At 46.3% G+C, this 24,017-nt stretch overlaps 2 protein-coding genes across 2 annotated transcripts; both read right to left on the reverse strand.

Annotated features, from left to right (window-relative positions):
• Positions 1-358: 358 nt before the first annotated feature.
• On the reverse strand, positions 359-18,733 carry LOC119539386 (antigen peptide transporter 2-like). The gene is given in 13 exon segments (XM_037842920.1): positions 359-775; positions 1,145-1,281; positions 1,646-1,805; positions 1,995-2,146; positions 2,149-2,167; positions 2,351-2,539; positions 11,789-11,917; positions 12,053-12,250; positions 12,924-13,129; positions 13,404-13,534; positions 17,537-17,651; positions 17,740-18,249; positions 18,498-18,733. Coding segments are annotated over 12 exon segments (2,118 nt in total). The 5' UTR covers positions 18,242-18,249; positions 18,498-18,733; the 3' UTR covers positions 359-595.
• A 1,645-nt stretch (positions 18,734-20,378) lies between these two features.
• Positions 20,379-23,668, reverse strand: LOC119539644 (proteasome subunit beta type-8). The gene is made up of 6 exons (XM_037843314.1): positions 23,291-23,668; positions 22,369-22,516; positions 22,113-22,224; positions 21,561-21,690; positions 20,970-21,174; positions 20,379-20,721 (listed from the first exon to the last, which is right to left on the reverse strand). The coding sequence occupies exons 1-6, from the start codon at positions 23,531-23,533 to the stop codon at positions 20,633-20,635; spliced, it is 927 nt and encodes a 308-aa protein (XP_037699242.1). The 5' UTR covers positions 23,534-23,668; the 3' UTR covers positions 20,379-20,632.
• Positions 23,669-24,017: the final 349 nt, after the last annotated feature.

Consider the following 24,017-nt stretch of genomic DNA (forward strand, 5'->3'; position numbering starts at 1 on the left):
CAAAAGAGATAATATATGGAAAACACTTAGCATAGTACCTACACATATTAAAAGTCTATAAACGCTAGCTATTATCAATGTTATTAACACTGTTAATTGGGGAACTGTGCTCTGCCCCTCCAAACCTCAGTTTCCCCCAAATAACAGACATAGAAAGGTAACCTCATGGATATTTGTCTTACAGGTTAATATGTATCTCACAGGACAGATAAAAGACTGATAACATAGCAAGCAAAATGTTAATTGTGGTTATCTCTGGGAAGTGAGACCATGGATAGTTTTACTTTTCTTCTTTGTACTTTTCTGTATCTTCTAAACTTTCTATATGAATGAGTGCTATTAAGTTAATAACAAAAAATACTTCAAAATACATTTATTATGCCACAATACACTACTCAGAACCAGGCAAAACTCTGTTCACGAGGTAAGTAGGTTCCTGGTCACAGACAACCCACCCCCACAGTGAACCCCGGGAAGCACACATAGTCCAGATCTCTGTCATGCCTCCAGCTCTGGGGGCACATCCCCAAGGAGACTCAAAGCAGGAGCTACCACCTAGGGATGGCCATGAGAAGGGCCCAGTGTCCTTGGGGCCTCATTCCACCAGCTGCCGCTGCACCAGGCAAGAGTAGACGTCCTGCCCCTCCAGGAGTTGGGCACGCTCCAGCAGCTCTCCCTGCTTGAGCACCAGAATCTGGTCAGCGCTCTGAACCATCTGTAGCCTGTGAGCGATCACCAGCACGGTCCTGTCCCTGCGGGCTTGCCATTCCTGCAGCTAAAAGGGAAGAGCAGGGGACCGCAGGGAGAAGAGAATGAGATGGACGCCACACCCCAGCTGGACACCAGCTCTTGTGGCTTAGGGTGAAAAAGGTGTAGAACATGAGGAGGTTGGAGAGAGCACCTGTAACTCCTTCTGTCTCCCAGAGAGTGGTAAGAGAGCAGTGGAGGAAGCCGAGATGCCCCCAGCCCGCCTACCCTCCATTCCACTTCCCTTCCTCAGTCCCGGACCCTAAGAAGGCAGAGATGCTCTCTCCACTAGTGGGCCACCCGTCCTCCCCCCTGCCCAATTCTGCCCACGCTGCTCCTTCCAAGGCGACCCCTCAGGCCCGGCTCTCCCCAGCAGCTCCCACCTGTCTGTACTCACCGCCTGCTCACACTCCACGTCCAGGGCACTGGTGGCCTCATCCAGGACGAGGACCTGCGGGTCCCGCACGAGGGCCCGGGCAATGGCCACACGCTGTTTCTGTCCCACGGCCAACTGGCTCCCTTTCTCCCCGACGTCTGGGGAAATCAAACATGTCCTTTCTCAGCCACGAGTGACCACTTCATTCCTCACCCCGCGGCGCAGCCACTGCACAACCAGAGTTCCTACCAGAACCAGTTAGGACACGTGAGCACTGGGGAGGGCCCCGGGGCTGGGGCCTGAAGGGAAGGGGCTGCCCGCTAGAGAGCGCGGCTTCCGCGGCTCCCTGGGAGCCAAGACGCACGAGCAAGAGAGGGAAGCTGAAGAATCCATCGCGTTGGGGGAAGGAGGAGAAGTGGGGACAGAGGACCAGGAAACAGCAACATCGAGGTACAGGGATGTGCTCAGGGAGCCCCACCCCCCGCCCCTTTCCAGTGCGCGCTGACGGCTCCGCGAGGGCACCTGTGTGCATGCCGTGCTCCAGCTCCGCTATGAAGTCGTCCGCGCGGGCGGCCCGGGCTGCAGCGCTCACCTCATCGTCCCCGCAGCTCTCCAGCCCATAGGCGATGTTGTCCCTCACAGAACCCGAGAACAGCACGGGCTCCTGCCCAACCCAAGCCACCTGCGCAGAGTGGGCGGGGCAGAGGGCTGCGTGGACCCCGCCCCCTCCCGGAAGGAGAGACCCTCCCTCCCCCCTCCCCCAACGCCCCCAGAACGGACTCCGAGTACTTCTTCCCGAGGACTGCCCCTCCTCTCTCTGCGCGTGCTCCCCCTCTCCAATCCCCTACCCACCTGCTCTCGCCCCACGCACCTGTCTGTGCAGGTAGTGGTGCTCGTACTGGGAGACGGGCTCCCCATCCAGCAGCAGACGCCCCTCCGTGGGCTGGTACAGATTCTGCAGCAGCGCAGCCACCGTGCTCTTCCCAGACCCGTTGGGCCCCACCAGCGCGGTCACCTCGCCAGACGTAGGGTGAACGTGAGCCCCTAGAAGCGCCAAGCAAGGGTTAGCGTCCGCCTCCCCTCCCTCAGGACTCCTCCCCTGCTCTTCCCTTCCGAGGCAAGATCAGCTTCTCCAAGGCAGATGGTCTAGAGGCCGTGATGCCCGAGGAAGCCCAAGCAGCAGGGAGGGGAGGGCCAGAGCCTCTCGCCGTGGCGTCTTTCAGGTACCTTGAGCACCGGCTGGTCAGGGCGACTGGGATACGCAAAGGAGACATCCTGGAATTCCACAAGCCCCTGCAGGGAGGGAGGGGCCAGCGTCCCCGGAGGGGGCAGCTTTGGTTGTCGGTCCAGGTAGCCAAAAACCTTCTCAGCAGCTCCCACATTGCTCAGCATGTCCCCCCACATGTAGACCAGAGCCTGGAACACAGGAATGGAGGGGCCAGCTAATAAGACGCAGCCCACCAGAAACCACGCAGCTAATAAACCAACTTCCCCGCTTCTCACACACTCCCTACCACACCCCATCCACAACTACATTACTCATCCCCTCCTCCCAAAAAAGATTTTCTACATTTATAAGTGCAATTTGGGTGGGATGTAAAAGTGCCACAATACCCCAGGGTTCCAATTTTCAGTGTAAAGGATGGAGCAGTACATACTCATCCTGCAAGGCATTGCTTCTGTCCCCAGACCTTTTCAATTACTGTTTTTTTTTTTTAAATCTTCATTTTATTGAGATATATTCACATACCACGCAGTCATGCAAAACAAATCATACATTCGATTGTTCACAGTACCATTACATAGTTGTACATTCATCACCTAAATCAATCCCTGTCACCTTCATTAGCACACACACAAAAATAACAAGAATAATAATTAAAGTGAAAAAGAGCAATTAAAATAAAAAAGAACACTGAGTACCTTTGTCTGTTTGTTTGTTTGTTTCCTTCCCCTATTTTTCTACTCATCCATCCATAAACTAGACAACGGGGAGTGTGGTCCTTATGGCTTTCCCAATCCCACTGTCACCCCTCATAAGCTACATTTTTATACAATTGTCTTCAAGATTCATGGGTTCTGGGTTGTAGTTTGATAGTTTCAGGTATCTACCACCAGCTACCCCAATTCTTTAGAACCTAAAAAGGGTTGTCTAAATTGTGTGTAAGAGTGCCCACCAGAGTGACCTCTTGGCTACTGTTGGAATCTCTCTGCCACTGAAGCTTATTTCATTTCCTTTCACATCCCCCTTTTGATCAAGAAGATGTTCTCCATACCACAATGCCAGGTCTGCATTCTTCCCTGGGAGTCATATTCCATGTTGCCAGGGAGATTCACTCCCTTGGGTGTCTGATCCCACTTAGGGGAGAGGGCAGTGATTTCACCTTTCAAGTTGGCTTAGCTAGAGAGAGAGGGCCACATCTGAGCAACAAAGAGGCATTTGGGAGGAGGCTCTTAGGCACAATTATAGGGAGGCCTAGCCTCTCCTTTGCAGCAACAGTTTTCCCAAGGGTAAATCCTGTGGTAGAGGACTCAACCCATCAAACCACTGGTCCCCTATGTCTGTGGTCATGTTAGCAACCATCGAGGTGGGGTAGGCCAATACCCCTGCATTCTCCACAGGCTCCTCAAGGGGGCTCTACATATTTTTTTCCTTTTTTTTTTTTTTTTTTTAACTTTTTTTTTTTTTAATCAACTGTATGAAAAATAAAAATAATAAAAATAATAAAAAATAATAATTAAAAAAATACAATAAAAGAAAATTTCAAAGAGACCACAACAAGGGAGTAAGAAAAAGACAACTAACCTAAGATAACTACTTTACTTCCAATATGTTCCTACTCTACCCCAAGAAAGTTACCTAACATAGCAACATTTCTGTGAACTTGTTCCTGCTATACCCATCAGAAATTAACAGACCATAGTCATTCCTGGGCATTCCCAGAACATTAAACTTACCCATGATAGCTTATCTGTTCTTCTTGGATTATTGTTCCCCCTTCCTTAATTGCTCTCTATTGCTAGTTCCCCTACATTCTACCTTATAAACCATTTGTTTTACATTTTTCAACGTTCACATTAGTGGTAGCATATAATATTTCTCTTTTTGTGCCTGGCTTATTTCGCTCAGCATTATGTCTTCAAGGTTCATCCATGTTGTCATATGTTTCACGAGATCATTCCTTCTTACTGCCATGTAGTATTCCATCGTGTGTATATACTACATTTTATTTATCCACTCATCTGTTGAAGGACATTTGGGTTGTTTCCATCTCTTGGCAATTGTGAATAATGCTGCTATGAACATTGGTGTGCAGATATCTGTTCATGTTACTGCTTTCCGATCTTCCGGTTATATACTGAGAAGTGCAATCACTGGGTCGAATGGTAACTCTGTATCTAGTTTTCTAAGGAACTGCCAGACTGACTTCCAGAGTGGCTGAACCATTATACAGTCCCACCAACAATGAATAAGAGTTCCAATTTCTCCACATCCCCTCCAGCATTTGTAGTTTCCTGTTTGTTTAATGGCAGCCATTCTAATTGGTGTGAGATGGTATCTCATTGTGGTCTTAATTTGCATCTCTCTAATAGCTAGTGAAGCTGAACATTTTATGTGTTTCTTGGCCATTTGTATTTCCTCTTCAGTGAACTGTCTTTTCATATCTTTTGCCCATTTTATAATTGGGCTGTCTGTACTATTGTGACTGAGTTGTAGGATTTCTTTATATATGCAAGATATCAGTCTTTTGTCAGATACATGGTTTCCAAAAATTTTTTCCCATTGAGTTGGCTGCCTCTTTACCTTTTTGACAAATTCCTTTGAGGTACAGAAACTTCTAAGCTTGAAGAGTTCCCATTTATCTATTTTTTCTTTTGTTGCTTGTGCTTTGGGTGTAAAGTCTAGGAAGTGTCCGCCCAATACAAGGTCTTGAAGATGTTTTCCTACATTATCTTCTAGGAGTTTTATGGTACTTTCTTTTATATTGAGATCTTTGGTCCATTTTGAGTTAATTTTTGTGTAGGGTGTGAGGTAGGGGTCCTCTTTCATTCTTTTGGATATGGATATCCAACTCTCCCAGCCCCATTTGTTGAAAAGACCATTATGACCCAGTTCAGTGACTTTGGAGGCCTTATCAAAGATAAGTTCTGGGGGTCTATCTCTGAATTCTCAGTTCGATTCCATTGATCTATATGTCTATCTTTGTGCCAGTACCATGCTGTTTTGACAACTGTGGCTTTATAATAAGCTTCAGAGTCAGGGAGTGTAAGTCCTCCGACTGTTTTTCTTTTTTAGAGTGTCTTTAGCAATTCGAGGCATCTTCCCTTTCCAAATAAATTTGATAGCTAGCTTTTCCAAGTCTGCAAAGTAGGTGGTTGGAATTTTGATTGGGATTGCATTGAATCTGTAGATGAGTTTGGGTAGAATTGACGTCTTAATGACATTTAGCCTTCCTACCCATGAACATGGAATATTTTTCCATCTTTTAAGGTCCCCTTCTATTTCTTTTAGTAGAGTTATGTAGTTTTCTTTGTACAGGTCTTTTACATCTTTGGTTAAGTTATTCCTAGGTACCTGATTTTTTTAGTTGCTATTGAAAATGGTATCTTTTTCTTGAGTGTTTCTTCAGTTTGTTCATTTCTAGTATATAGAAACATTACTGACTTATGTGCATTAATCTTGTATCCCGCTACTTTGCTAAATTTGTTTATTAGCTCTAGTAGCTGTATCGTCGATTTCTCAGGGTTTTCCAGATATAAGATCATATCATCTGCAAACAATGACAGTTTTACTTCTTCTTTTCCAATTTGGATGCCTTTTATTTCTTTGTCTTGCCGGATTGCCCTGGCTAGCACTTCCAGCACAATGTTGAATAACAGTGATGATAGCAGGCATCCTTGTCTTGTTCCTGATCTTAGAGGGAAGGCTTTCAGTCTCTCACCACTGAGTAATATACTGGCTGTGGGTTTTTCATATATGCTCTTCATCATACTGAGGAAGTTTCCTTCAATTCCTACCTTTTAAAGTGTTTTTATCAAAAAGGGATGTTGGATTTTGTCAAATGCTTTTTCAGCATCTATTGAGATGATCATTTGATTTTTCCCTTTCAAATTGTTAATGTGTCATAATACACTGATTGATTTTCTTAAGTTGAACCATCCTTGCATGCCTGGAATGAACCCCACTTGGTCATGGTGTATGATTTTTTTAATGTGTCTTTGGATTCGATTTGCAAGTATTTTGTTGAGGATTTTTGCATCTATATTCATTAGGAAGATTGGCCGGTAGTTTTCCTTTTTTGTAGCATCTTTGCCTGGTTTTGGTATTAGATTGATGTTAGCTTCATAAAATGAGTTAGGTAGTGTTCCATTTTCTTCAATGTTTTGAAAGAGTTTGAGTAAGATTGGTGTCAGTTCTTTCTGGAAAGTTTGGTAGAATTCCCCTGTGAAGCCATCTGGCCCTGGGCATTTATTTGTGGGAAGATTTTTGATGACTGATTGGATGTCTTTGCTTGCGATGGGTTGACTGAGGTCTTCTATTTCTTCTCTGGTCAGTCTAGGTTGTTCATATGTTTCCAGGAAATTGTCCATTTCCTCTACATTATCCAGTTTGTTGCCATACAGTTGTTCATAGTATCCTCTTATAATTTTTAAAATTTCTTTGGGATCTGCAGTTATGTCACCTTTTTCATTCATTATTTTGTTTATATGGGTCTTCTCTCTTTTTGATTTTGTCAGTCTAGCTAGGGGCTTGTCAATCTTGTTGATCTTCTCAAAGAACCAACTTTTGGTGATATTTATCCTCTCTATTGTTTTTTTGTTCTCTATGTCATTTATTTCTGCTTGAATCCTTGTTATTTCTTTTCTTCTACTTGGTTTAGGATTGGTTTGCTGTTCATTTTTTAGCTTCTCCAGTTGATCCATTAGTTCTTTGATTTTGGCTCTTTCTTCCTTTTTAATATATGTGTTTAGTGCTATAAATTTCCCCCTCAGTACTGCTTTTGCTGCATCCCATAGGTTTTGGTATGTTGTATTCTCATTTTCATTCATCTCTATATATTTAGCAATTTCTTTTGCTATTTCTTCTTTAACCCACTGATTGTTTAGGAGTGTGTTGTTTAACCTCCAGGTATTTGTGAATTTTCTAAGTCTCTGATGGTTATTGACTTCTAATTGTATTCCATTGTGGTCAGAGAATGTGCTTTGAATAATTTCAATCTTTTTAAATTTATTGAGCCTTGTTTTATGTCCCAGCATATGATCTATTCTGGAGAAAGTTCCGTGAGCACTAGAGAAGTATGTGTATCCTGGTGATTTGTGATGTAATGTTCTATATATGTCTGTTAAATCTAATTCATTGATCAGATTGTTTAGGTTTTCAATTTCCTTATTGGTCTTCTGTCTGGTTGATCTATCTATAGGAGAGAGTGATGTGTTGAAGTCTCCCACAATTATTGTGGAAACATCCATTGCTTCCTTTAGTTTTGCCAGTGTTTCTCTCATGTATTTTGTGGCACCTTGATTGGATGCATAAACATTTATGATTGTTATTTCTTCTTGTTGAATTGCCCCTTTTATTAGTATGTAGTGGACTTCTTTCTCTCTCAAAACACCCCTGCATTTAAAGTCTATTTTATCTGAGATTAATATTGCTACACCTGCTTTCTTTTGGCTGTAGCTTGCATGAAATATTTTTTTCCATCCTTTCACTTTCAATTTCTTTGTGTCCCTGTGTCTAAGATGAGTCTCTTGTATGCAACATATTGATGGTTCATTTTTTTTAATCCATTCTGTGAATCTACATCTTTTAATTGGGGAGTTTAATCCATTTGCATTCAATGTTATAACCGTGAAGGCATTTCTTGAATCAGCCATCTTATCCTTTGGTTTATGTTTGACATATATATTTTTCCCCTCTCTCTATTAATATCCCTTAGTGTACCCATACCAAATCTCTTTAGTACTGAACCTTTCTCCAAGTCTCTCTCTCCTTTCTTTGTTTCTCTGTCTGTAGGGCTCTCTTTAGTATCTCCAGTAGGGCACATCTCTTGTTAGCAAATCCTCTCAGCATTTGTCTGTGAAAAATTTAAGCTCTCCCTGAAATTTGAAGGAGAGCTTTGCTGGATAAAGTATTCTTGGTTGGAAATTCTTCTCACTCAGAATTTTAAGTATATCGTGCCACTGCCTTCTCGCCTCCATGGTGGCTGCTGAGTAGTCACCACTTAGTCTTATGCTGTTTCCTTTGTATGTGGTGAATTGCTTTTCTCTTGCTGCTTTCAGAACTTGCTTCTTCTCTTCCGTGTTTGACAGTGTGATCAGAATATGTCTTGGAGTGGGTTTATTTGGATTTATTCTATTTGGATTTCGCTGGGCATCTATGTTTTGTGTATTTATGGTGTTTAGAAGATTTGGGAAGTTTTCCCCAACAATTTCTTTGAATTCTCTTCCTAGACCTTTACCCTTTTCTTCCCCTTCTGGAACACCAATGAGTGTTATATTCAGATGTTTTATATTATCTATCATATCCCTGAGGTCCATTTTGATTTTTTCGATTTTTTTCCCGATTCTTTTTTTTGTGCTTTCATTTTCCATTCTGTCATCTTCCAGGTCACTGATTCATTGTTCAACTTCCTCTAGTCTTGTACTATGAGTATCCAGAATCTTTTTAATTTGGTCAACAGTTTCTTTAATTTCCATAAGATCATCTATTTTTTTATTTAGTCTTGCAATGTCTTCTTTATACTCTTCTAGGGTCTTCTTGATATGCTTTGTATCCCATACTATGGTCTCATTGTTCATCTTTAGTTCTTTGATTAGTTGCTCTAGGGACTGTGTCTCTTCTGATCTTTTGATTTGGGTGCTTGGGCTTGGGTTATCCATATTGTCTGTTTTTTCCATATGCTTTATAATTTTCTGTTGTTTTTGGCCTCTTGGCATTTGCTGAACTTTATAGGGTTCTTTTAGGATTTGTAGACCAATTGAAGTCCTTATCTCTAATTTATCAGATCTACAGCTTCGTGGTGTACACTTTCTCTAACTAACCAGCAGGTGGCATCCACGAGCCACCTGTTCTCCACAAGCCAGTTCTCCCCTGCTTTGCTTTTGTGGTGAGTGGGGGAGTGAGTCTTGTGGGAACCAATTGGTGTACCAAGCTTGCGTGTGTAGTTGATGTTGCACGCCCTGTATATGGGGTGTGTGTCTGGGCCGTCGGAGGCGGGGGTGGCTCTAACAATCAAATCCCCCTGGTGTTCCTGGAGTTTTAAAGCTGCTGCAATAGTCTAATCCTTCAGTTCAGTCCTGCCACAGTTTGTCTCTGCCACTGACCCACAAGTCCTTGGTTTTGGCGTATGGCTCCAGAGACTTGCGAGTGGGTCCCTCTTCCAGGCCATGCACCCCCTGGTCCTCTGTTGAGGGATGACTGTGCTATGTCACAGGTGAGTGCCATCCCCCCAGGGCGGTTCTGGGCTGCTGGGCTATGTAGGGAGGCTCCCAGTCTGCTGAAATGATGGCTGAATGGGGCTTTGTTAATTCACACTGCTCCACCTTTCCAACTCTGGGACAACCAGCTGAGGGTGCGGGGAAGGCTAATGTCCACGCCCAGTTTTGTGGTGTGTGCATCACACTGGGTTGTCTGAGGCAGCTCTGGCCTATGGGGCTGGCGACGGGCAGGAGTGTTTCCTGTCCACCAGGATGATGGCTGTGAGCAGACACCCCCCCTTTCTTCGGAAATTGTGGTGTTTAGTGAATTTTCTCAGCCACTGGATTATTGCCTTTTGTCTCAGAGCTCTCTTAGTTCTGCTCTTGTCTTGACCTGCCCAAATTGCAAGTCTTTGAGGCTTTCTGTATTGGGCTTCTTAGAGTAATTGTTTTAGAAACAGAAAAAAAAAAGTTTAAAAAAAAAAAAAAGCCCTCCTGGCAGATCTAATGGGTTATTGAAATGCTAAAAGACAAAGCAATTAGGGCTACTAAGGAAAGAGCCAGGGGGCAGAGAGATCAGTTTTTCTTCAGGATTTGCATATGAGCCTCAGGGCCTGAGCTCTGCCCTTCCCCTTTCTATGTTCACCAGAACTCCAAAAATCCTCTGCTTTTATTTTGGAGTTTTTCTTTACTGTTTTTTGCTATGCCTGTCTCCTCTCTGCTGGGCTGGCTGCTCTCAGTTTCTCTGGTGTCTGGTCTCAGTCTATCTATGGTTGGAGTTTGGATCAGTAGAATGAGTTTCCAATAAGAGCTGCCACTGCAGATCTCCCTTCTCCTTCCCGGCGCTGACAGCCCCTCCTCCCATGGGACTTAGCCTGTCAGGGAGGGGCGTGGGTCCCCTGGCCGCAAAAACTTACAGATCTCCCTGATCTCAGCAGTTCGACGTGTTCAGGAGTGTTGTATGAAGTATGCCCAAAGTCAAATTGCTCTGTGGTGTCCAGTCCACGCAGTTCCTGGCTTTCTACCTACTTTCCTGGAGGAGAAACTAAAACATACAGCTCACCAGTCTGCCATCTTGCCCCATCGCCTCTCAATTACTGTTTTGCATTCTTTGTGCAAAGCTGTGTTGGATGATTAGACAGGAAACTCCTTAGAAGAAGGCACTGGGCCTAACTCATCTTTGTAGCCACCAGAACACCTAACACAGTTCTCTACCCACAAAAGATGCTTGGTAAGTGTCTAGGAAAATTATAAAATAAAGCACAAGAAGAAGTAATTATTTTTGAAAACTGGTAAATACAGGGAAGGACTCAAAAGCTCCTTCTGCCTTTGCTAGCCAAATTGTACCATGGGTAACCTCACAGGAGATGAGCGGAGTCCACCTTGATAAATGCAACCAACTAATAAATCAAAGATAACTGGATATCACCATTTTGCAACCCCTAAGTCCATAAATCAATAGATGTAGGCACTGAACATCAACACCTGGTGAGTCACAGGGCGGTCACGCCACCACCTAGGAAGTACAGTTGTCAAAACAAGCAAACAAACCTGGATCTGAAAAGCCTCTAGGTTTATCTACCGATCACCATGAAGTGCAGAGGCACAGAAATATATTAAATACCACAGGGATTCGAGCAAAATCCAGACTATAAAAAACTCTGTAAGTCAAACAACCTGTTTCTTAAACAAATAATCTACAAAACTGCAAGGCAGTGGGAGTGGGGGGAGAGTGGTACAGAGAGAGACATACCAACCACTCACAGCACATGGACAGTATCTGGATCCTAGATCAAGCAAATAATATACATATTACATGTATGAGAAAAGTAGAATTTTGACCACTGAATGGATACTTGATGAATTTGAGGAATTACTGTTAGTTTTTTAGATGCAAAAATAGTTTGGTGGTTATATTTTTTAAACAGTGTTTATGTCTTAGAAATACAAAATGAAATATTTACAGATGAAATATTTTATCTGAGATTTGCTTCATGACAATATGGGCAGGAGGAAGATGAAGCAAGACTGGCCAAGAGTTGATAACTGTTAAAGCGGGTGATGGGTACATGGGAATTCATTTCATTATCTTGTCTTTTTTTTTTTTTTTTAACATGTTTGAAATTCTTAGAGTGAGTTGGGTTTTTTTGTTTTTTAAGAGAAACAAATAAAGCTCGGGCCAGAAGGTTAGAGAGAAAAACAGAGGAGAAAGAAGAGAGTAACCATCCGTGCAGGCTGCTCACTCACATTCACATAATGCCCCACGTCCTCCTGGTAGAGCAGAAAGGAGAGCAGTCCACCCTGCGTGAGCTCCCCGGCCAGTATTTGCTGCAGCCCACAGCTCAGCATCAGCACCTGCATTCCCAAGTCCAGCATCTGCAAGGGGAAAACAGTCTTCATTCTTTCTCTCCTCCCTGCCCCTAGGATGTTGAGCAGCAGGTAGCCCCAGGACCAGCCTCACGCCTTTCCAGGCTGCCTCCCTGGCTCCTCCCAGCTGCTCAGCTGTCTCACCCTCCGTAAGAGCAGGTACAGGGCGCGTTCCAGATCTCGTCGCCACCACAGCTGGCGGCATCGTTCAAGGGCCTTCTTATACCGACAGACCTCATGCTCCTCAGCCCCAAAACTCCGCACGGTCTGCAGCCCGCCAACTGCTTCCCGCACCACCTGCCCTGCCCCCGCCACTGCATCCTGGATCTCCCGAAGCACAGCCTGGAAAAGTGGGGCAGGGGGATAGCAGGGTTGATGAGGGAGAAGGCAGCAGGCACCCATGTCTCATTCCAGCCCTTAGGATGCTTCCCCAATCTATCTAAAAATATCAATCTGTCCTCTTCCTCCCTTCCTGACATTTCCTTCCAGAAGTGTAGAGGAGGAACAAAACCATGTATCGTTCAGCTCTCAATGCTAGGTAGTGCAGCAGGGTCTGAATGAGGAAAGGGGGAGTAGTGTGTCCAAGGAGCCACAGCCAATTAGAGATGGCGGAGCTGATGTTCAGACTCGGGACTTCCTGCCTGCACTTTCTATTTTCTCTACACTCCGTCCAAATTGCTCCTACTGATTATAAAGGGAAACACTCTCCACCCAAAACTCTGTAAGACAGCATTTTCAATCTTCTGTAGGGGAGGGAAGTACAGACTCCTTTGAGAAGCTGATGAAAGCTATGGTCTCCCCAGAAAACAGCACACACGCGCAAGCGCACACACACACAAACATGATTTTACACACAGTCCCAAGGGATCGCAGATGTTCTGAAGCCCATCCATGGACCCTCCACTTAGAACTTCTGCCCCAAGGTCTGAGAAGAGGAGAGCTCTAGGACAGCCTCTCGCTCCCAAGGGGGGGATCCTCTTCATCTCCCTCAGGGCCCCCTAACACGCACATGTACCTGATGGCGGGCACTGTACACCTTCTCAGCTGCTACTGAGAGGGGCACTTTGACCAGAGCGAGGAGGGTGAGTCGAGGTGACAGGCTGAGCATGAAGCTATACAGTCCCACCACCTTCACCAGGCTCCGCAAGAGTACGTTGGCATTAAGAGGAAGCCAGTTACTCATCAAGGTGGTATCTGAGCTCAGCCGTGAATTCAGCTCCCCTGAGGAGGACAAAGCAAGTGAGGAAACCATGCATAACGCAATACACCCAGGAACTCCTCCCTGACCTCCCCACCGACACAGTTCCCTCCTCTAAATACCCCCACCCCGACTCACAGAGAGACGGCTGGAAGCTGCCTCCCCACCCTGTCCCCAGAGAGCACGAAGCAGCCCCGGGCCCAGTGCCCTGACAAAGGCAGGAGAGACTGGGGGTGGAAGGTAACTGAGGGGCAAGAAATGTCCAGGGAAATGCCAGACCTGGACTCCAGGCCCCACCTGTCTTCGTCTCCTGGAAGAAACTGAGGTCCTGGCGCAGCAGGGAACAGAAGAGCAGATCCCGGATCCGCAGGTTGATTCTGGACATGATGAAGGTGAAGAAGCCTCCTCGGCAGCCTGCAGACAGTGAGCTGGGTGGGGAGACAACAGGAGGATGGAGGGAGAGGGAGACGCAGAGCAGGAGGGGAGCGGTGGGGAAAGTGGAGCAGAAAGTCCAGAATGGAAAAAAAAAATAGAGTTGGGGAAAGCATCCCATGAGAGGCAAAAGAGAAGGAAACAAGGGGAGGGGGCAAGAGGGGTGGGAATAAGCAGGAAGCAGAAAGGGAATATGGTGAGCTAGATGTAGGACAAAATCATGACATGTTCAAACTCACGAGCATTTATGGAGTTCATTCTGTGCTAGACACAAGAGAAGGATACGCCAGAAGTGAAAAGAAATTCTGAAAAGAAATAGCCTGGGCCTTGCTTCTGACCTGGCCTCAGTGTTTCCTTCCCCTCCAGGTTTCTCCTCTGACTTGCCTTTTCCTTTCCTGCCCCCGAAGTCCTTCTCCCCAGTCCCAGACACTTCATTACAGGAACTGGATCAATGGAACTAACTGCCCTCCCACTCCAGAGGCTTGGAGTCTCACTATTCCCCATCTCTTTTCAACCTTAAAGTTGGAGAACTCCTCTTAGATCAAACAAATATTTACAATAAAAGTTAAAAAAAAAAAAAAAAAAAAAAAAAGATGGCATAGAAGCAGGTATTTTACAACATACCAGTTTTTAATATAAATTTAGTTAACGTAGTTACGAGACTGTTGGGGTGGTCTGGATAGGAAATGATGAGCGTTTGGACTTTGGCGATGGCAGCGAGAGTAGAGAGGAAGGAGCCACAGAAGAAAAGTTCTGAAAGTAATAAATGACAGGGCTAGTATTTGAATACGAGGAAAGCACCAGCACCAATGTTTGGGGCTAGGTTACTAATGATTTTGTGAATGGGACTAAGAAGAGGGATCCATTTTCAAGAGGACTGGGAGGGAATATGATGCATTTGGAGATCAAGGTATGAGGAGTGTGAGATTAGACTATCCAATGGGAACACCAAGGAGACAACAGGATTTACAAGACTAGAGCTCTGCACTGGAGGTATGGGTCTGGGAATCACCTGAGAATTGTACTGAGTTAGAGCAACAGGAAAAATTTTTTTAAAGATCATAGAACTATGTCATGAGAAAAGCCCACATTTAAGGATCTAGAGGAGGAGAGGTCTCCAAAAAAGGTAGAGTGGAATGGAAGGTAGAAAGGGAATTCATAAAAGCTAATTGAGACTGAAATGGGAAAAGAATAGTCTCTTCAACCGACAGTGCTAAGAAAACCAGATTTCTACATGCAATAGAAGGAATCTGGATCCCTACCTCACACTATATACAAAAAAAATTAAAATGGAGCAATGACCTAAATACAAGAACTAAAACCATGAAACTCTTAGAAGATAACATAGGGAGAAATATTCATGACCTTGGATTTGACAGTGGATTCTTAGATAAGATACCAAAAGTATGAGCAGCAAACAATAAAATAAACTGGACTTCATCCAAATTAAAAATTTTTGTTCACCAAAGGACCTTATCAAGAAAGTGTAAAGACAACTATAGAATGGGAGAAAACAGTTGCAAATAATCTATCTGAAAATACAAGGAACTACTCTAACTCAATAACAAAAAAAAAAAAAAACCCAATTTAAAATGGGCAGAGGACTTGAACATTTTGCCAAAGAAGATATACAAATGTCACCAAGCACATGAAAAGATTCTCAACATCATTAGCCATTAGGGAAATACAAATCAAAATCACAATAAGATACATCTTCATACCTACAAGGATGTCTATTATTAGGATAAAAAAAGGAAAATAAGTGTTTGAGAGGATGCAGAGAAATTGGAACCCTCACACAATGTTCATGAGAATGTGAAATGGTACAGTCACTGTGGAAAGCAGTTTGGCAGTTCCTCAAAAAGTTAAACATAAAATCACCATATGACTCAGCAATTCTACTCCTAAGTATATATTTAAAGGAACTGAAAACAGAGTCTCAAACAGATACCTGTACACCAATATTAGTAGCGGCATTATTCAAAATAATGAATGGGTAAACAAAATGTGTGCAGTGAATAAAGATAAAGTACGGACTTTTGTCACACCAATGTGCTGCCTCAGCATGTCCAAGGTCAGTGTTAACAAAAGGATTTTGCGCTGACATGCAGCCTCAGCATCTGAGACCCTGTCATTAGATCCCTCAGGGGTCTCCCCTGACACCTGCTTATTCAAGATAAACAGCTTCTCCCTCTCCTCCCATCCTACCTGGGTTCATGCCCCTATGAAGGTCAAATATAGACTCCCTAATCCTCACTCTTGCTTGACCAATTGCTGCACCTCCTACCCGGGTCAGAACACCATGACGGCAGTCCCAGGTCCACTGTACACCTCTTGCTCCTGGCCGGCTTGTGTGAACCTGCCTTCCTGGCATGTTCCCCACGTGGCCCTGCAAGGCCTGACACTCCTCCCTGTTCTAGGACGTGTAAATACTAACAAACCTTTCTTTCATACATCTCGTCCTTGCCACTCATGACTATCTATATAAAGACCGTACAACACAATGTGGTACACACCGACAATGGAATATTACTCAGCTGTAAATAGAAATGAAGTTCTGCTCCATGATAAGCATAGATGAGCCTTAAAGGGAAATAAGCAAGACACAAATGGACAAATATGGTATGATTCCACTTATAATATCTAGAATAAGCAAATTCATAGAGACAGAAGGTAGATTACAGGGGCTAGGGGAAGGGGAGAATGGGGAGTTAATATTTAAAGGATGTGGAGTTTCTGTTTAAGGAGATGAAAAAGTTTTGGTAATGGATGGTGGTGATGGCAATACAACATTGTGAATATTATTAATTCACTGAATTATATACATAAAGATGGCTTAAACAGCAAACTTTATGTTACATATATATATATATAACCACAATTTTATTTTTAAAAAGCTAACTTCAGAAAAAAGGTCAGTAATAAGAGGTTATTCTAGTGCCAAATGCTACAGAGAAGCCTGGAGAATTGAGGGCTGATTTTTAAAAAGGTACTGGACCCATCAATAAGCAGTTAGTTATCCCCTTCTGAGCCACTGGTTTCAGCAGAGTTGCAGGTGTAGGATGAAGGCATAATGACGAATCGGTTTTGAGCGCACTCTAAACGAAGTCTGGCAGTAAAAAAGGAGCAATGTCAAGCAGGAGAGCCAGGACCAGGGCGGGGCAAGGGAGGCAGGTGCACAGCTCCGAGAGTGCATCCAGGCACCTCCCCTGCCTTCCACCAGTCCTGGCCCCGTCTAGTCGTATTTGTTTGTTTGGGACAACACACTCCTGAGTATATCTAAAAGAGGAAAAAGCAAATAAAGAGGGAAAGGGTAAAGATGCCGGAGAGAAGATCTTCAGGAATTGTTGAAATGAGTTAGGAAAGAAGGGTCAAGAGGAAGAAACCCCCCACCCCCGACAAGAGGAAATCCTGGAGAGATATTTTGGAAACAGGTTTAGGGGCGAGAGGTAGGACACAGAAAAGAAAAACGGATTCACAGAGATAGAAACGCTGAGAGGCAATTGAGAAACATTGTGTACCACGGGACTGTGCAACACAAGCAGTGAACCCTACGTAAACTATGGACTATAATAAATTATACTAATATTATTATAATATATTTTCTTAATTGCAACAAAGGTACCCATGGGGGCAAATATGAAAACTATTTTCTGCATGATTTTTCTGTAAACCTACAACTTCCCTAATAAAATAAAATAAAAATAAATAGCAGAGTTTTGGGGGGAAAAAAACTCCTTTGTGCTAAGTTCACTTGTACTTGTATCTATAAATAATATAAACTTTGAAGATGTTGGATAAATACGGTGAAGGAAGGAAGGAATGAAGAATGAATGGAACAGAATGGTGAATAAATAAATACATGCACATTTTAGATTAGGTATTTTTAAACTACATGTGCTTTGTGCACAAAAGAGTCTGAAACTGGAGTTAGGAAAGTGAGGGCGCCTGTGAAAATCTGGGGCTAGCAAATGGACCCACCTGCCCCCATCCCCTACCTTCCAAAGGAAAAGAGGCACATGAAAAAGATGGCGCTGGCAAAGGCATCAGGATCGAAGTCACCTCCCAGGATGTCAATCACACGACCAGAGTAGTGAGGGAGTAACGTCTCACCTGAAGGAAGCGTGATGGAGAACAGGTGAATGTGCTGGTGTCAAAGGCCTCTTCCCACCTCCAACTCACAAGCTTCTCCCCGACTCACCCAAAACGGCAACAACCAAGAAGAAGAAGGCGGCAATGAGGAAAGGCAGGTCTGGAATGGAAAGCCTCAGCAATCTCCACACCAAGGATCTGTTCTCCTGGCCCTGCTCCGTCTTCTGGGCTGAAGCGGGGGCTCCTGGGGGGCTCAGCACAGCCCACACTGCCCAGCTTAGCCCGGCAGCCCCATAGGCCGCCAGCAGCCAGCTCCAGGGGGCTGAAGCCATTCTGACGGGGGGAGCGCTCAAGACCCCTGGGACCAGGGCCCTCAGGGAGAGAAACAGCGGGGCCACCAGGCAGAGCAAGGGCAACAGGGTCCCCACATAGCCCAGCAGCCCCCCCAGCTTTAGCAGCCCCCACAGCCCTCCAAGTCGCAGGGTCCCCTCCAGCCACAGGCCTGGAAGCCCTCCCGGGAGCAAAGCCCCCAGGGTGCCCCGAAGCAGCCAGAGGAGGGTCGAGTCCACCAGCAGCAGGAAAGCCCAGGGACTCAGGTCAGCGAGCCGCATGGTGCTATCTGTGGGGAGAGGGTGAGAAATTATGGAAGTGAATCCCAATCCTTTCCTGTCCCTCACCCCACCCAACCCGTGGGTTTCTCATTTTACCCAGTCCTACCCGGAGAGACCCTCTGGCTACCCCGTGCCAGTCTGTACAACTACAGGGGTCAGTCTACCCGTGAGAGGTGGAGAGGGACCTCCCCATCAGGAGCCTCATTCTTTAAACAAACAAACAAACAAAATCCCGACACCCTCCCCCTGCCCCAACCTGCGCCTGCTCCGCCGAGTCCCAAACAGCGAGGCGGTCCTGCTCGGCTCCTTCCACGCCGCGAGGTCCAGAGGGACCCGACGCAGGGAGCGTGGAGTGGGTGATGGGTTGGGACGCGTCCCTACAGGCGGCTTCGGGAGGCCTTCCGTTGGGTGGTGGAGAAATCTTCCACTGCCTCCGCCTCAAACGTCGTTTCCCCCTTTCATCAGTTAGCGACGCTCTCCTCGGGAGGACGAGAGGGCTTCGCCGCTTTCGCTTTCGCTTTCTCTTCCCCAGCCAATGCGCTCGCTCTGCGCGAGGCGGCCAGGTGGGGGCGCGCGAGACCTACAGACCAAGGAACCCGGATCCCGAACTCGGGTTCGCGCTTGCCAGCCCCCAAGTGAAACTCACACCCTTAGCAGCAGTTACTCTGTGATATAAAACTGACTGCGATTATTTTAGAATTGTCATGAAGTAAAATAAATCTGTTTCAAGGATTGGGATGGGTTGTAATTGGAGAACCACTGGATTTTCGTCAACGTTATTACCTCAAGCTCCGAACCATTTTCCCAGTCCAAGCTCCAATTTTAGGGTCTTGGGATACAAAAATCTGGACCCCGAGGGAGAAGAAGCACGAAGGGTCTCTCCTAAATAGAAGGTTTTAGCCAGTCTCATGGGGACCCTGGGAGTTTGCACCTACAGTTTTCCAGTTCATGAGGCAGTGAACCATTATCTTCATTTGTCCTCCTCAGCAGGGCACCTTGAACAGGGCACATGTTCAGACGCCTCTAAATTAACATTCCAAATTATGTTGGGAGGACCTTCAGCTTTTTTGAGGGAGATCCCAGGTAGTGGACTTTGTTTCTTGGTCTATTTTAACACTGGTTAAAAGTGCAGTCACGCAGGTCCTTGGTTCCTGCCTGGCCAGAGCCTAACTATGGAACATGCCGATGTGTTTCTTCCAGAAATAACTCTTCAGGTTGAAACTGTATCTTCCAAAGTCAAAAAATCCTCAAAGGGAGGATCACTAGAATTCCAAACCACCTTTTAAAATGTTATTGGTGTGACTACCAATGAGTCACTCAAAGTTTAAAATAAGGGGGAGGGGATCTAAAGTAGAGAATTATCAAACTTTCTCCAACCCTTTCCATTCTGGGGTTATAAGGATCTCTCCCTTGTGGAAAAAAACCTCCACACTCAGCTGCTTCCTTCTTTCTCCCTTTTACCTTGACTAACTCTCCTCTGAGAAGTGGCGTCTTCTGTGCTCCTTTCTGTAGCTCCAGCCTGATTCAGGAAAGAACCTTACGTCCTTCTCCATTTTTCTAACCTGGTTGTTTAACTTTTCCTCATAGTGTCCGTTTCCGGGAGTCCTCCCTATCTCCTCTTCCTCTTCAGTCATGGGCCTGTCATCTTGCAACCAAGCGTGACCGATCATGAAACTGAACCTCTAATGTCCTTCTTTACATTCTATATCCAATAACTCTGAAGGGCTACTTGGAGCAAATGGTAAAGTGTTTGCAATTACCACACACCTGTTGAGGTGGAAATTTTTTCATCCCACTTTACAACATCAAAGACTTTTTTCTAGGTTCCCTTTCCCCAAACACCCAAACCATTAACACAAGATCCCCCCCCCTCCAGATGTAACACTACCAGAAGGACCCTAACCTAAATGGGATTGCAAATAAGTGTCCACAGGTAACAGTTGTCCATCTTCCTGAGGTCCTGGAGAGGCAATTGAGAAGGAAAACCCAAGAGACATATTTCATGAGGCCCCATTTCTTAGAAAAGTAAAGCTTTGGTAGGGGGTTCCAGTCCCTTCTCCAGAAAAAAAATCTGCTCTTCCCCCAACCCCTCCTAACAACCACAGTCCCAATCCCACTCAACCAAAATACACAGCCGTTTATAACCGTTTTCCTTTATTGTACTTATTAGGGCACCCAGAAGGTGCCAGGAAGGGGGTGTGTGGCATGTTTGCTCTTTGAAATAGAGAAAACACAAAAGGATGAATTCTGCCTCCCCCAGACTAACCACCGAGCCTAGTCACTCTCCTCTGGGCTCAGGTTAGGCCCTTCCATCTCCTGGAGCTTAAGCTGGTCCAGTTCCCTGAGTCTGCCAGGCACCCCAAGAGGAGGCCAGGCAAAGCGCTGCCACCATTACTGATTGACCTCCCGGTACTCGTACATCAGGTCACTGACGTCCGTGCTTTCCACTTTCACCCAACCATCTTCCTTCATGTGGTACACTGTGGGCAATTGAGAAAAGAACACGGAGTCACCTTTCACTTCGGGAAGTTCCTGTTAAAAATGTTATCTTGAAGGCATCAACAATGCGCACACACACACACTCAAGCCCTTATTACTGGGACTTCAAGGCCCCTCTTCTGACTCTGAAAACCTCCTCCCTGCCACTCTGCTTCTCCTGAATCTCCCATTCGTGACCATCACTCCCACCACCACCACCACCCTGGGCTTGGTAGCATTGGTCTCTCACTATTGACAACGCCTCCAGAATAGCTGTCTCGGTGTGTGGCATGAACTATAGCCCTGCGGCCAAGGTCATAGGCCTCTTCAGGGCTAAGATTGTGTCGGTAGCCACTGTCCATGACTCCGTAGGCATAAGTGTTCCCACTACCAGTGGAGAACATATTTCCTGAGAGCCGAGTCCCATTTTCATCCACATAGTAGAGGCCAGGACCCTATAGGATGAAAGAAGATTCCAGGTTGCAATTGAAGAGGAAGGTATTGGTAACATAGAGGTTCAAGTGTGACCCATAAAAAGTGGACAGAAGAATGAGAATTACCACAGGAACATGTGAACCAGGACAGTACTTTGGTAACAATCATAGAACTTTGGAAATAAAAAGGAAAAACAAACTTGGAATCAGCTGTTTTACCAAAGGCGATAAGTTTACAAAACTCATACGGGCTTGGTCCACATCTAGACCAAGAAATAGCCCATGGATACACTGGAACCATCACATAACACGCCATGGATCCTGTAGGGGAAGGAGAGGGGGTGGACCATGGGAAAACAGACCTTTCATGAATATGTGGGGGAACTTGGGGAATGGAGAGCACCCACCTTCTTGTCCCAGCCACAGATCATGCTGTGCATGGAGAGGCCCATGCCCCGGTACTGGTACATCATGTTGGAGAGCAGTTTGGAGGCTGCTGACACTGAGATGCGCTCCCCGTTCCGCAGATAGTACAGCCTGGGCAGGGACCGTGGGGGAGAATGGATGACTTAGAAGGGCAGGGCGAGTTTAGCTCTCTGAGCTGCCCACTTAATGGGGCAAGAAATGATTAGAGAGATAAGCATTTGGAAGGAGTTATTTTGTAAGATCTAAGGATCAGGAAGAGACTTGGAATTTAAAGTATCAAAAACACAAAAAACAATCCTAGTGTGTGATACCCTCCCACCAGGGCTGATGGTGTCAGTGTCAAATAATGGAACAAATCATCTGCCCCACTGGCAGGAGAGTGGACTGAGATTTGGGAGGAGGTTTTTCTCACTGAAAAGCCGTTTTTTGAAATACTCTCTTAGCACTGAGGGGGAACATGCAGGGGTGGGGGATGAGGAGCAGTGATCTGGGGGATCCAGGGGTTGACCACCAGGTTTAGAGGCCTCACCTACCTGCACTCCTTGGCAAGCAGACGCTCCCAATACTGACAGTCAGCCGCAGAGCCAGACATGGTGCCAAGCAGGTAAGGGTTAATCTCAATCACCTTGTTCACCCGTATGGTCGCTGGAAGAAGATGGAGTGATGACCCACAGCTCTCCCTGTGTGTCCTAAATCAATACCTACTTCCCTCTTGGTGCAGATGTTCTTCTCCTGCAAAGAGGAGAGCCCAGCTCCCCCGAATCTGCCTGCCAGGACAGCCACACTCACCAATGTAACTCCCAGCCGAGGCCCGAGAATCCACCGCCACAATCACTCCATGCTGGAACTTGAAGGCGAGTGTGGTGGTGCCGTGGGCCATCTCAATCTGAACGTTCTTCTCGCCGTTCCCACCCAGGGACTGGAAGAATTCAGTGGGCTAATGAGGGAGAAGATATAGAGAAAGGGGCAATGAAAACTTCTGTGGCAGGTGGTGCCAGGAAAAGTATTAGAGAGTATGGCGGTGAAGAGATGGGAAGAAATTCTCCATCAATCAATGGAACAGCTAATAAACAATCTGGGGAAGAAAATGGCTGGACAAAAAGAAAAGATGACCACGACACCAACCTTTCCCATTTTCCAGTGCAATAGACATGAAAACCAACTGTTACCCTAACTATGAATTTTAAGGGTGAATTTAATACTTTTCCCATTCACCACTCATTTAATCCTCACAAAATACGTTCCATTAACAGTATCTCCATGTTGCGGAAGAGCCTGAGAACTAGACTAAGTGACTTGACCCAAGTCACACCACACTGAGTTGCTGAGGTGAGACTAGCTGCCCAAGTTCAAAGGTTTTCCAAGACACTACACAGCCCTGTAACACATGATAACCTCATGAAAAAGGCTTCCTGATCTGTGTGTGCGTGGTGGAGAAAAGGCAGGAAAGCCTTCTGTCTTCCCGAGGGAGCCCCCACCTCACCTCGAACTCTTTGCTCATCCCCTGACACTTCCAAATGCCTTCCCCGCCGCGCCCACCCCACCCCGTCCCCACGTGGCTTCTTCCATGGGTCCCGGCCCGGACGCTGCTCTCCAGGCCTGAAGGATGCCCCCCTCCGGGACCCCCGCGGGAGGACAGTCCCAAAGCGGAGCCTCTATTCCTCTGCGCCCTCTTTCCCGCTTCCCTTCGGGGTTTCCTTTCAGCCCGGACCTGCATTCCCCGGGGCAGGGCGAGCTCGGCAGAGCGCATAGAGAAACTGTAGTGTCCGGGGTCCGAGCGGTGCCTGCTTCCCGCGACGGGGAAAGCCCAGTCGTCCTCCTGCTCTCGGGGGGCTCCGCACACCTCCAGAAGCGCCATGATCGCCCGGCACCCGGAGATCTGTCGGCTCTCGGCGGAGGAAGTGAAAGCGAAAGCCGTAGCCCGAAGGGGAGGGAACCAGAATTTTTTCCACATCCCCCTGCCCTTGCCGAGAAGAGGCCAGTGGGTGTCCGGGGACCAGGAATATCATGTTGTGGACAGGCTTCTTCGCTCCGGCTTCACTGAGGTGGGAGAAACGAGGCGTAATGGGCTGTCAGAGGAAGGAATAACGGGAGGAGCGACTTCGAAGGCCCCTTGGCGATGGGGTTACAGCGAGAGGCCCGGCCGCCGGGGCGTGCTCTGGCAGGGGTGGGTGGGGCCGTATCATCCAAAGCTGTAGCCTCAACCGGAAAGCTAGAAGTCAGCCTAGGAGCCCGAGCAGTTTCACGTGGGGTGCTGGGGAGAGGTTCGTGTGAGCATCACGTTATAAAAGTAGGGGAGGGAGTACGTGGAGACGATGGGACCTGAGGCCAGGTCCTGGGCAACCGGTAACACACTGAACCCGCAGTGTGCAGGGGAATGGGACCAGGAGACGGAAGGAAGAGGGCTAGTCTCCGAATCCTTCCACGCGGTGCCTCAC

The sequence above is a fragment of the Choloepus didactylus genome, chromosome 7 (assembly GCF_015220235.1).
Source record: "Choloepus didactylus isolate mChoDid1 chromosome 7, mChoDid1.pri, whole genome shotgun sequence".
Lineage (NCBI taxonomy): Eukaryota > Metazoa > Chordata > Mammalia > Pilosa > Megalonychidae > Choloepus > Choloepus didactylus.